The sequence below is a fragment of the Lonchura striata genome, chromosome 2 (assembly GCF_050655825.1).
Source record: "Lonchura striata isolate lonStrDom1 chromosome 2, ASM5065582v1, whole genome shotgun sequence".
NCBI classification, from domain to species: domain Eukaryota; kingdom Metazoa; phylum Chordata; class Aves; order Passeriformes; family Estrildidae; genus Lonchura; species Lonchura striata.
Window position 1 is genome coordinate 87,319,913 of NC_140704.1, and position 13,727 is coordinate 87,333,639.

At 35.8% G+C, this 13,727-nt stretch overlaps 1 protein-coding gene across 1 annotated transcript in view; it reads left to right on the forward strand.

Moving 5' to 3' along the window:
* ABCA13 (ATP binding cassette subfamily A member 13) overlaps positions 1 to 13,727 on the forward strand; it is a 175,463-nt gene that overhangs the window by 35,359 nt on the left and 126,377 nt on the right. The window contains exons 12-18 of the mRNA XM_085571713.1: positions 797 to 903; positions 2,735 to 2,853; positions 4,147 to 4,319; positions 5,476 to 5,552; positions 5,780 to 5,901; positions 9,232 to 9,426; positions 11,201 to 11,365. Of these exons, the coding sequence (XP_085427839.1) occupies positions 797 to 903; positions 2,735 to 2,853; positions 4,147 to 4,319; positions 5,476 to 5,552; positions 5,780 to 5,901; positions 9,232 to 9,426; positions 11,201 to 11,365 (958 nt within the window). The remainder of the gene's footprint in view (positions 1 to 796; positions 904 to 2,734; positions 2,854 to 4,146; positions 4,320 to 5,475; positions 5,553 to 5,779; positions 5,902 to 9,231; positions 9,427 to 11,200; positions 11,366 to 13,727) is intronic.

Genomic DNA, 13,727 nt, shown 5'->3' on the forward strand with positions numbered 1-13,727 from the left:
GCTTGAGCCTAATGCTTTGTGATGCATGTGGAGTTTTTTTTCTATATCCAAATACAGCTATATAAAGTTTCTTTAACTTAAATTTGTTGATGTGTTATGGCTATTGTGTTAAGTTGTTCAGTTTAACAAATGCAGTGTCTGAAGGAATCTTGAACCCACAATCATATTTGCCTGATTACTCAGATCAGATGTAATCCAGAAGCAGAGGAAAATGCTTCAGATTTACAGATGGTTTACTTAGTAAAAAGGCTGCTAGACTGGAGTTGCTGCATTTAAACAAAATTGATTTAACCACAAGGGTATCTTGCTGGTGGAGCTACTGGTCCTACTGACATAAACCAGCTGAGAAATGGCAATGTAAAGTTGATGCTGTGATGTGGTATTTTGACCTTTATGATTAATTTTATGTAAATACATAAAACCATTGTCCTTCAGGGCCAAGTATTATCCTAATCTGTTGAAAAATATCAAAAGCAATTACTAGAAAAGTGGTTTATTTTCCTTACATGTTGATTATCTGCTCTTTACCATCAAGTCAGTATATTCTGTGGGCTCTCAGTGTTTCTGAAGCTATTGCAATTTTGCTTATTTTGTGAAAACATTCCTAGGGTATATTTTTTTTAACATGGAAGTATTATATTCTGATTTTGAAATAGTTCAAACAAATGTAATAACTACTGATACTGAAATCCTTGTGTGGTTCATTGAAGACTGCGTTTGTGCATTGTAATTTCTTGAAATTTTTCTGTAGCACCCTTGGAATGAAAATAATATTTTCTTATTGTTGTTTCTACAGAACATCTAAAATCTGCAACATTCTTCAGGAACGTTTATACCCTGATAGTGTCATACTATTGCAGAAATTGCAATTTACCATTTTGAATATTCTCAGAACCTTTTCAGGTTGGTTACCGCAGTAGTGACTCTGAGTCCCCATGCATTAGTGCTGTTAAGTTAAGGCTTTACTCTAAGCAAGCTTTTGTACAAATAAGGTAATTTGGGTGGTGCCAAGCAAAGCAAGCATACTGACTGTCTGGAAATTAAACCAACAGAGGCACAGGAAGAAATCTGATAGAGATCATACAAAGGGATGATTTCTTTCTGGAGTGTTCACATAGATTTAAAATCAAAGTGAAAGCAGGAGATGCTGCTCCTCCTCAGCTAGTGAGCCGAGTCAAGTCACAGGGTTTTATTTTAATGAGCCAGACTTGCCACAGGACAACGTATAGCTGACAGTAAGGAAAAATGGGGCAGATATTCAAAGGAAATAGCATGTCCCACTTCTGGCCTTGTCATGCCAGTGAATTGGCTACCTGTAGCTGAAAAACTTCACTTTCAAAAATTTGTTCAAATTTTAATGTGTTACCTTGTTTTATTTCTCCTGTATCTGCTTCCAAGTTGTGCACTTTAAGAAAGGCTAGAACCCCTCAATGTAGATAGTGACTCGAGTATAATTTCATATTATGTTTTATCTGGGCAACAAAAGCAAATGCTTTTCAAAGCTCATATTTTAGCCAACTATGCCCAGAATTGTTTGCAAAAAGTTGTTAGGAGACATTAACCTGCCCTTCTAGGGCAAGGGGTAAAATCTGTCATGTCTAATGCCAAATTAATTTCCAAAAGAGCTTAAGATCTGATTACAACTCAGTAACCACTGAGTGATCACTACTCTTCTGTGATGGATGTAGTTCCAAACAGTAGTGATGTTGAGCTAGAATAAGTGATACTGAAATTGTGTAGCCAGGTACCTGTGTTCTGTCCTTGACCTCTGAAGAACAGTCTGTTTATTGAGAGAATGGAGATTAGGGAACTAAATTTCTGTCCTTCTCATTTCAATCCTCTGTTTGTGAGAATGTTTCACAATGTTTCATTTGTTACAGAAAATATTATGAAACCGAATGAGAAAAGATGAAAACTGCTTGATTTGGTTTGATTTGAGGAATAGTATTTTATTACTTCTATGACCAAGATCAAGGTTTGCTTGTTTTAGAAGCAGTGTTTAATGTTTATTATTCTTCCTACTTGAGTTAAGAAGCAAACTTAAGGAAAAAAAAGCCCATAATTGAAAAAATTACCTTGATACTGAATGAGAATTCAGCAATCAAGACAAATTTATTCACTTCTATCTCATGTACAGACCCACTGCAGACAGCCGAAAGGAGGCTTTTTCTAAGGATATGGTGGCTGCAAGCTTGGGTAGAAACAGTCTCCATGGATGACCAAGGGGATAATATTATTGCCCTATATGGGTTCATTATCCCAAGATATGGAAAATGCTTCTTTAATGCTGTTTCACTCCCTTTGTGGTTTGGATTTGAAAGTTACTATTCACTGGAGGGTTAGTAACATCCAGGTGTTCCTAAAGGGAAATAGCACCAGGGGAGCCTGAGGGAAAGGTAGATCTGGTTAATATACTCAGCTTCTCAGTTATGCTTCTTGCTCATGAAGAGCAAATAGGAAATTTTATTCTCTGGTTCTGTAGCAGGTAGGGATGCTCTTATTATTGATCAGAAAAATATTATGGAGAAGTGTAACTGAAATTGAATCAAACCAGCCTTTCTTGTCCTCTGAAACGATACCTAAATTTAGTTAGAAATATTTCTCTGTGCCTTACCATATCAGACGTTCCTTCCTTTTAAAAATTTTTCTCTCCCTTACTTGTTGCCTAGCTTTAAATTTGATTTCAAGTTGTTTTTTAAAAAATCTGATTAAATCTGGACATTTTCTCTTACAGAAGAACCCACTGTCTTTAACAACGTTTTCTGTGCCATTAGAAAGTGTAAAGATGGATTAATGAGTCACTTGCTCCTTGCAGTCTTTGAAGGGATTGCTGTGGCTCAAGATCATTATCAGGTCTGAATTATTCCCTCACCTACAAGTGTACTTTACAGCATACATTAAACTTTGGAAACTAATGAAAGTTCTCTTTTTTTCCCCACTGTCTGAATGACAAGTCTACACAGTGGCTATCCAAACCTGTGGTTTAAATAGGTATAGCTTTGACAATTTTGATAGAGATATACAGAAGAAATTCCTTAAATAGACATTGATGAGCTTTACAAGCTGTAAGTGTGACTTGGAATTATGAGAAGTCCTATAACTAGGATAATTGGATTGTCAATTAATGTGAAACAGTAGCCAATTTTTAATTTCTTTAAATTACGTCGTTCTGCTAATTTAATGAGTTATAGTACATTTATACTTTTAAATCTTCACAGGAACATCTGTGAAATTAAACTAGAAACAAATAAACTTCTTAGCCAGAATAATTCCAGCTAAAATAAATTCCAGTTAGGTTCAGTCTGTTTTTCTTTAACATAGAATTGCGAACAGGTGAGAGTAATATTTGGCAAATAGAGAATCGCCCAGAGTTGGAAGCAGGCCTTTGGATAGCACACGTGTGTGTACACAGATCAGCGTGCTGTACACAGACAAAATCCTAAAGTCATGCTTTTTCGTGTAGAATCTGTCTTCTCTTTATCAAATAACTCTTCTGCTTTGTCTACCTGGACATTTTTCTGATATAAACAGCAATGTGGTAAAGAGATGACAAGTGGCATCACTCAATATATGGGAGCAAACTTTTGCAGGCCAAATGCATTTGTGTAGTCACCATCCTTCTATGACCTACTTCTGTAAATATTAAAAAAACTTAGCAAAATCAAAATTGTAAATATTCAGGATAAAATAAAAAAGTGTACACTATACACAGCATAATGCATAAAAAGCTTTGGATATGTGCATCCAGATATTTTGGTTTGTTGAATCAAAACTGATGTTCAAAACAAGGTTTTTTTTGAAAGAGATAAAAATGGTTAGACTGAAATTAAAAAAAAAAAAAAGGAAAAAGAACAGCTCATTTTATTTTGAAACAAATTTTAAAAGCTTGGCATTTCTATTACTGGATGACTTTCCTTGACAGGCTAGTTCAAATTCCCAATCTGACTGTTTCCAAAACTCAAATATTTGAAAATTCCTTGCTTCTTGAAAATGTTTGTTTCAGTTAATCATACAATGACTAAGAGAATATTACCTTACCCATAATATCATTTGAAACTATGAATCATCTAGTTGCCAAGGGCTGCTACTTCAAACTATAACACAATTTCATGAATTAACTAACCATGTGATCACCATGTTCTGCAGGATATTGGAAGATATTTGCCAGCTTTCAACAAGGGGGACTGTGAGAGTATGATATATATAAACCAAAAACTTTCCAATGCTTTGGAGAGCTTTGTGGGAGCCTTGCAGAATACCAGCAGTGACAGCTGTGAATGCCAGCTAATGTTGGGGAGCATCCAGAGACGACTGCAAATGTAAAGCCTTTCACATTTTGGTACCCCAAATGGTTCTTCATCATTAGTGATGTTCTGTGCATATGTCAGTCTTTTTAGGATTTTTTCATTTAACTTAGAACTGAGTGGATAAAATGTACAAATTATTTAAGTAATTTAGAATAACTGAATACTTCTTAAAACCCTTATAATTTTTGCCGAGCACTTGCAGCAGATCTTGCTGCTTCGCCAGATGAATGCTTTGGATCACCACTAAAGAAAACTTTCAATTTCCTGTGATTTTAGTTAGGTCAAAATTTTGATATCCAAATTTTTTATATATAGCTCTTTTAATATGGCTTTTCATCTCAATAGCTGAATATCTTTTTGTGAAATATTAAGCATTCAGATTAGTTCAGAAGTTCAAAGAGTTAGAAACACAGTATGGTGACTGTAAACTGATGGGATTGAAGTCCAAACAACTTCTGAAAGTTATTTGCATGGGGAAAAATATTTGATTTTAAGCAAAGCTGCTACTACAGAGTACTTCAAATTTGCAATCAACTAGAAGTAGACATTGTTATAATTGTTGCTGTACTGGTTTGACTGTTGGATTGTTTTCATAACAGGCTTGAATAGTGTCTGTGAATTACAATAATAGTACAGAAAACTTGAGCCTAGATGCTACTCCTAAATACCATGGGCTCACATTCAGTTTTGAAGAGAAAATCATATCTAATGTGGGCATACTCTTTACTACTTAGTTTAAAATTAGACTGACATTTTCTTATCCTGAACTGCAGCGATTTGTATCTCTAGGTTTTAAAAATGTGTGTGCAGTAAGAAACATGGAAGTGAGATGTTGCTAGACCTGTCCTTCTCTATCAGTTACTGTTTGCTAGAACCCTTAGTCATCCTGAGAATCTATCTCTACATATGTATATGTATATATAGATATGGACATGTGTAGGCCTGTATATGCAGCCTCATTTAAGCATGAAATATGATGACCACTGCTTCATATAAATACTGCATGAGCAGGTCTATAGAGGTGCTGACTGCATGAACAGTGTGTGCACACAGAGCATAGTGGGACCCTATCACCCCTTTCAGTTCTGTTTGTTCATGTTTGTCTTTTTACATCGAAATGCCAATGACTTGGTTCTGATAACCTATGAAACTAAGACTATCATTCCAGGGTGACTGAAAATTTGGAGCTACAATTGTCGGAAAATCCAGCAGCAGCTTTCCTCAGCAATTTTAATCCTGTGAATGGTGGGTTCCAGTTTTCTTCACCTTTTCTATAAGTCACTTTAGTGTAATTTTGTAGGATAAAACAGTTTCTTTGTTCTTTCAACTTCAAAGGGCCACTGTTTAAGGACTATTGACATAAGGCAATATTGTCACTCACAATGCATTGAATGGAAAGGATACAATCTGTAGGAAATCGATAAATTTGATGCTGTTGGTACTATTTTGGTACTATTTTTTTTCTCTTCCAGATGTGAAAATCAAAGATTTTGTGCAGAATATTACTCAGTTGAGGCTGGACATTGGTTCTTCTGTCAATATTTCTCAAGAAACTGTCAATACCCTCTTGGAAGCCAGTGTCTCTCATTCAAAGGTAAAAGATCAAAGAGGTGTCAAATTAGTGGGTCAACCTATAGCATGGTGTGCCAGCTGAAGCAAAACAAGTGATATTGTTTGTGTGGAATCTTGTATTTTCACTTATCACTTCTATGTGAAATACTTTGGGAGTTTTAGGACTTCAAAGTAATAATGTGATGCATTAAGAGATCAATTTATAGTAGCACTATTCCTCTGGTCTGAATGGCACTGCTTCATTAATTTAAGCAGTGTTTTACCCTCTTGTACTGACACAGAATTGGAGCTTTGCTGTCTTGGTATTGTAGAAAAGATGAGGGTTTCTGGGGATATCATTTTGTACCTTACTACCTGTGCTCCTTGTGGTATGGAATTGTCTAATGTATATATTTTATAAATTGCTTGTGTTCCTCACTCATATTATCTTACCATTGTCTTGCTTTACTTTCACTTTGAGATGTTGACTTCTGAGTGTTGTAATTTTTTTGAGGGAAAGGCTGTGTGTTACCATTGCTTTTTCCTGTGATCCCAGTAATCTGTTGAAATCATGAGAAATGCCAGCTGGCTAACTGGTTCTCTCTGTTGCAAGTGTCTGTTGAAGAACTGGAGGTACATTTGGTGTAGATTGATCAGCTCAGTCAAGCAGCCACTGGGTGTCAGTGATGCTCCGCTTGCAGAAATTGCTGCAAGCTCTGTTCGTGAAAAGTACAGCATTAAAAAGGCAGTTCAGAGCATCATAACTACTTATAGATGATTTGTTCTTCTGCTTCTGTGGCAGTGTGACTGCCTTTATTGTTAGCTTGTTATTGTGATACCACTAAATGGTAATGAGAGAAATTTTCTGAAAGCAATTCAGTTAAATGGGATTCAGTGCACCTTTGATCTTTTGGAAGAATAATGCTAATTGGCTGAATTGTCAAATTACTTTCTATCATTACTTTTTGCCAGTCTTATGTAGAGCTTAGACATATACACATCTCATGTTTGGATAATGATACAGAATTTTTTGTTTGCTTAGTGCTTCAATCCTCCCCCAGTCTAACTGGAGCATTAACGGCATGTGCCTCTTACTGATCATGGAAGCTGCACAAATGCTTTCTAGAGCGATGGGCGTACTTTCTATGAGCTATATTTTAGCTCAAAAGTACTTTCTATGAGCTATATTTTTGGCATTCCCCTTATGTTTATCGTCTATAAAGCCACTGTCTGATAACTTAATGATAGCTATAAGCTCATTGTAGCCCTATATTCCTGTGATTATATACTACTACTGTGCTTGTCTCTGGAACAGTAAGAGTAAGCCTGGGAATTTTTTTGTACTTATTGTATTTACCCATAATTTCTGCCATGATATTATGTGCTGGCCATGCTCATTGCCATGTGATTAAGTGATTTGAAATCACTTAAAACTTGTAACCTGAAGACTATAAGCATTCATTTACTGAATGTAGTAGTTTGGATTAGCGCTGGTACTCAGAAAGCTACGAGAAAAGTTCAGAGGAACTTAACCTAGGGGTTAAACCATAGAATGTGTTAAAACTGCACTGAAAGTGTGATATTCATGTGAGGCACATTTGAAATAAATTTTAAATTGCATCCTAGACAAATTTCCTCCCCAGCAAGAAGTCCAAATCAGTATCATCTTAGGCTGCTCAGAGAATTATGTTTGTATTCTGTTCCTTGAATGCACACACAAAAAAGTGAATCTTTAAATAGACGGAAAACCTTGTAGATAACAAAGGCAAAATTCTGTTCCAGAATAAATATCCAAAAAACCAAATTATTAAGCTGGAAAAGAAAATGTTCATAGGAATTGAAGAGTTAAATTGTATATCCTGACTGGGTACTGTTAGCAGCAAGAGATTCAGTGGAGGCAGTAAAGGCAGATTTTGCTCTAAGCAATACAATGGAGCCCTGTTTTTTGGCTCCTACAGGCTCCTAAAAAACTTGTGATTTTTCTGGACTTGTTTAGAATGGGTAGTTAAGAACTCCTGAGATATGCGGACTTCAAGCACTTGCCATTATCCAATATGGTTTTATTATAGTCTCACCCAGGGTCTGCTTAGGCATTTATCCCTTCATCTGCTATTAAATAATACCTTAAAGCAGTATTTAACTGAGACATGTGTGCTGGCTCAGAGTAGATGTTATGCCATATAGGCATCCCCAAGTGTTAAATTTGTGTGTCCTTTGAAAGAAGGAAGGACTGTATTGTTTGATGTTAGTGATTCACTGTCTTGGTTCGACAAGACAGGAGTCTGTGAAAGAGGGCAAAGCCTCCTGTGCAATGGAGAACGGCAAACCCCCCTCCCTCTGAATTACCAGGATCTTTAAATTAAATTAAAAGGCTCTCAGGCAAAGATATGGGAATGGGAGTAACAATTCTTTACTAGGAGAAAACTAGACAACAATTTAAAAAGGCAAATGCAATCGGTACAAACAAAACCAGTGAAAAAAGTCCAGAACCTGAGGATTCGGGGTGCCAGTAGCAGTCCTGCTGGGACGTTTGATCCCCTTGCAGTGGTTGATGAATTGCAGCTGCAGTGGTGATCTTTAGAAGGGTATAGTTTTCCTCTGAAGATCTGGTGGCAGTGGGGCCGGTCTTCCTCTGCGCCGGGGTTGCCTCTGAGCTCCGCTGCCATCGCCTCAGCGCGCTCCGGCTGCTTCGCTGCGAGATCCCGCGAAAAAAAGAGAGAGAGCTGCTTCTCTGGGAATCCTGCGAAGAGAGAGAGCGAGCTGCTTCTCTCCCCAAAAGCTACCCCTTTTAAACAATAATAGAGTGCTTGGCTTCCCCCTCTGGGTGGGACCCCTCACAATGGGATGGTGTTACATTTACCAGCCCGGCAGTGAGTCAGTCAATAGTGTATAAACAAACCATTGCCTCTACGGGGCAAACCATTGTCTCTGAGAGAGATAACAAAAACCTGTCCAACCGGTTTGCCTTCAACAGATGGCAAATGGAATACAAGCTTATCTTACAACCCAGGACATTCACACGCCTAGATTTTGATCTACAGGTGTTTCTGCAGCAGAGGTGTATATCTGCTGGGAGTATGCTCAGCATTGTAAATATGTCTGCTTATGGTATGAATGCTCAAGAATGAGTGACTGACCTGTGAAAAATGAAAGCAAATCCTTATAAGAAATATACTTCATCCTTTTTATATGTACAAGGTGTATAAAGTAGGAACATAGCAATCTGATATAAAGCTGTATGGTTTATTATTTCAGGTCTGTTGGTGCCTTCAAATTGTCATGTTACTGTGACACAAATTTTCACCTTCTCGACTATAAGAAAAGGTGATGCATTTTAGGGAGAAACATTTTTAATACACATATGTTGTGATAGGTTCTTTACAGTGCCTTTGTGGTAGCTTTAACTGGAAGATGTGATGAAGAAGTACTTAGTCTGCTGCTAAAGCTCCCTGAAAACAATAGAACTTCCCTGGTAGTGGAAGAATTATGCTCTTTACCAGCACTGGACTTGTATAACATGTTTGTATTGATTATACAAAATTTGAATGTACGTCACATCATTTACAAGGTAAGATGCTTCATTGGAAGGTGGTATGAAACATAGAGGTAGATAGATTAATAATTCTGTTATTTCTTCAGATGTTCTTTCTGCATGAAAGCAAACAGTGGGCATATGGCATATTTGTCTTTGTTTGTCTTCCTAAAATGTAACAGTTGAAGAATGGGGCTGATAGGTGCTTCCTCAGGTAAATTATCACTGAGGAGTTAATTATGAAAGCTTTGCAAAAAAACACAGGAGGTCAAAGACATAGTTTTATGAATCTTTAGCAGAGCTTGCAGTTCAAGCATTTAGTCACTTCATTATTTGTAAGGGTAGAAGACTGATCTGACAACATTTGAACAAAAACCAGCATAGGAGCTCACATCACAAGAATGACAAAACTATTTTCTAGGATGAATTCATAGCACTGTGGATGCAAATGTCTATAGCACAACTGTATTATCTGTACAGCTGTAGATAATCTGGAATCTAGTATGGTTATTCATTGAGATGATGGTTTTATCTGTAAGAGCAGAATTATTGAATGGGATAGTTAGAAGACATTTAGTTCAGATCTTTTGTGGGTAATTGATTGACGGAACATGAAATGTGAGCATGAATAGCTGAAATATCCTTATAACATCATGGGGAAAAATGGTTTGTTCTAAAGCCATAGGGGTCTGGTTGTATTCTGGATGCTGCACACTCTGTCAAGCAGATTAGAAATAGAATCTTAAAAAAAAAGACAATTTTCCACAGTGGGTAAAGATACCAGAGGGGAAATAAAAGACTTCCTGAATTATCTGCAAACCTACAAGGGAAAAATATATAAGAAAATAAACCAGTGCTTGTTCTGATTAGTGTTTCTACCGAACTTTATGGAAACCTAATGAAATCCTAGCAAAGAGGAAAAAAATATTGCCATGTCATCCTAAATTAAAATGGAAGTTCTGCTACTTTTTTAGCCAAATAAGATTTTTATGGGTCTTTTCAATTGTTTTTTAACTATGTAAGGCTGAGAAGAAAATCAAGCACAAACATTTGCTTTGTCTTGCTTGTAGGAAGACAAAGGTAGATAAAATAGATAATCAGAGGAAGAACTGAAACTATTTAATGAGATTATAGTGATTTTATTATTTTGTATAGACAGGAAACAATGAATCAGTTTGTAGTATTGTATCATCTAACTAATACCCAAAAGCAAAGGGAACAGAGAGAAAATCCATAATGAAAAATTTGCATGGTGGAAATAGCAAACGGACAATTGAACTTGGGTCAAGTAGGTAATAAAATGCATACAATTACTTTTGGGCATGAAAAATTTAAAGACAAGAAGAGTGTGGCAGGAAAGTTAGTTACTTTAGGGGTCATATTAAGCAATGAAAATGGTTTCTAGATTTAATTTAACTTACAAATTATTTTTAAAATATGAAATTATTGCATTGAACATTTTTAAATTGGTGAAGGAAGATTTTCTATTTACACTGATTCTAAAAGGATAGAATATTCCAGATACCATTAGCATCTTGGGTTGGATAGCTCTCAAACTTGGCAGGTGTAAACATATTCTCTGAATATTAATTTCTGTTTTGTTATAAGTCAGTTCTAACATTACATTACAGAGAACTTATCTTCAGTTTAATCTGACAGTAACTGGAGAGTTATATCAAAACCAGTTTTATTAAATATGGTTGGTAAGAACATTGTATAATCAGTTTTAGAAAAAGACTGAATAATTTTGAGTGTTTCATTGAAAGGTTAATATTTCTAACCGGAATTTTTTTTCCCCTTCTACTCCAAGGTCCAGATACCACCTGAGATAGGCAATTTATTAAATATGCTACTGGATGTGGTTTCTAGTATCAGTTCACTTCTCAATAAAGTCCACCATGTCATGGAAAAGCTTCCAGTATTCCTCCAAGGAATTGAAAATATTGGTGTGTTTGATGTCTCTGCATTGCAGCAGGTATGGGTAGGATTTCAATATACAAAATTAATTCCCCTTGTGAGGTCATTAGGTAGGGATATGTGCTTGGTAAGGAGGCACACTACTAGAAATTATTTCCTAAAAAGTAGGGTATGCTGAGAAGAGTCCATAAAGCCTAGGAAGATTCATTTGGTCTCATTCAAGCAGTCTGGTAATTCTGAGACTAGCGATGTGTTGTTTCTGTCATCTCTTTTTTTGTTAACTTATGAGGTTCTAGTCTAAATTACCTCAGTGTTTGTCAACTAACAGTGTCTATCATCTGTGATTTGGACATAACTAGCCTGGTGTTTTTTGCTTATAGCATTTTTTTGTTTGTTTTTAAGAGCAGACCATTTTTTTTTTTTTTAACAAGAAATAGATTTGCTTTTTTAAAGAATATGAGTTCAAGACAGCCTATGCAGTTCTTCTGTCTGCCATGTGTTTCTGTTCATGTTACCTAAGGGGTTTGTGGGATAGTTCTGACATAAAAAAGTGTAAGTGCGGGTATTTCTTTTGTCCCTGCCTTTAAGGGCAGCTGCTGTATGCACATCTACACAGCTAGCACAGTGGTGGATCTAGTGTTAAACGAATCATCAGAAAGATTTCTGTCTCTAAGCAGGTTCCAATTCCATAGGAAGACCTGCTGACCCCCATGACATTGCCTTTTGGGTTTGTTGTCCTTTGTGGAAACCTGAGGATTGAATCTGGTTTAAAATTGCAAATCTCTGAAAGATCCTACACTGATAGACGGTGCAATCTGGTTTATTGCTAGAGTACAGAGTAAACACTGCCTTAAGTACTATTTTCCTTAGTGATACATTCTTCAAGATCTTCTAATCTGTGTGATAGAGACATGTTGAAAAATGCTGTTCTGGTGCATCCATCAGTTTTGGTTCTGAGCTTCTCTTTTTGGGGTAGCTCTGTGGCTGCTGCAATTAATGGTGACTTTTATCAGACACTTGTATTTTTTCTACTTTCCTTAAACTATCTGTCTGTGTCAGAATTTCCTTTCAGCTAATGTAATATTATTTTTGGACTACAATCCCAAAGCTCCTTATTTGATAGAAGAACCTCTCAAAGGGTGCTGTTTAAAAAAAGTTTGCAAAGGAACAATTGGAACAGCAGAGGGCCATCTGCTCAAAGTTTTAAGCTTTGCTCGATGGCCACCCTTATTATCCTGTAATATACCATAGATTTAACCTTGGAATTTTTGTTCTTTTATAGTTCTAACCTTTTTAGATCAATTTTTTCTCCACATAGTCTTTATTTTCTAATGTTTTGCTAAATCCCTTTTTCTTGTGAGATTGCTGGGACTTATTGGTCACCTAATAATTTGTGGAGGATTAAAATAATCAGTGCCTAGTTCTTTTATTAATAAATTTCATTTTTGATTTCAAGGGTTCTTCTGTCTCTGGTTTTTTTTTTAATTTTGAAGACTAGGAAAAGTGTGTCCTTTTTGTTGTTTAAATTGGTTTTTTTTATACTTTCCAATAAGTTTTAATTATTGATTATTTTTTACATCTTTTCTACAGTGGCCAGACTTGTACTATTGAATAAGTGCTCCACTGAAGTGCATATATTGATTATACGCTTCCCTTCTTAAATGTTTCCTTCTATTTCCAAAAGAGCACAACCTTATGGATTTTTGTTTTCATAATTACCAAGAGCAAAGTAGTTCAGTGACATTGAAAAATTATCAGATAAAGAATGTAAATGTTTTTAGGGTAAAATATGTGGACCTTTTTCAGAAAGACATTGAAGTTAATTAAAAAAATTATTTATATAATGAAAGTGGTAATAAAGTATTTGCCAAGTATTTCATACTAATCAACATAGATTTCTGCCTGAAAGGAAAAATTGAAAGGAATATCTAATTTTAATATATCTGTAAAATGTGAAGTTGAATTGAAAAGGTAAATGTATTGTAATAAAAGATGATGTCAAACCTCATTATCTACCCATCAGCATTAACTGGAATATGGTGTCAGATTCTACTGTTAAAAACACTGCGTGAATGGATGACTCCCTGAAGAAAAACATTGCTGATTTAAATAATGATTTTTGCTTGAGTTTTGCTATTTGAAATTATTCACTTATATTTTCATACCTATGTTTTTGGATGCTTGTCACTCATCAATAGATAAGCTGCAGTAACTTCCTTAGTTGCTAAATGCTGTTAATTGTGAGACATGGCCAGTAATCCTTCCACTAACTTGAATAAATGCTCTGTTGAATCTATTGCTGTAGAACAACCTGTTGGGGTTTTAAATTAATAAAATTCTGACTTAGGTTTATTTGTGGCTACTGTATTTATTCTTGTATCAAAAGTGTTCTGTAGCATTTTTAACTTCTCTGTCTTACC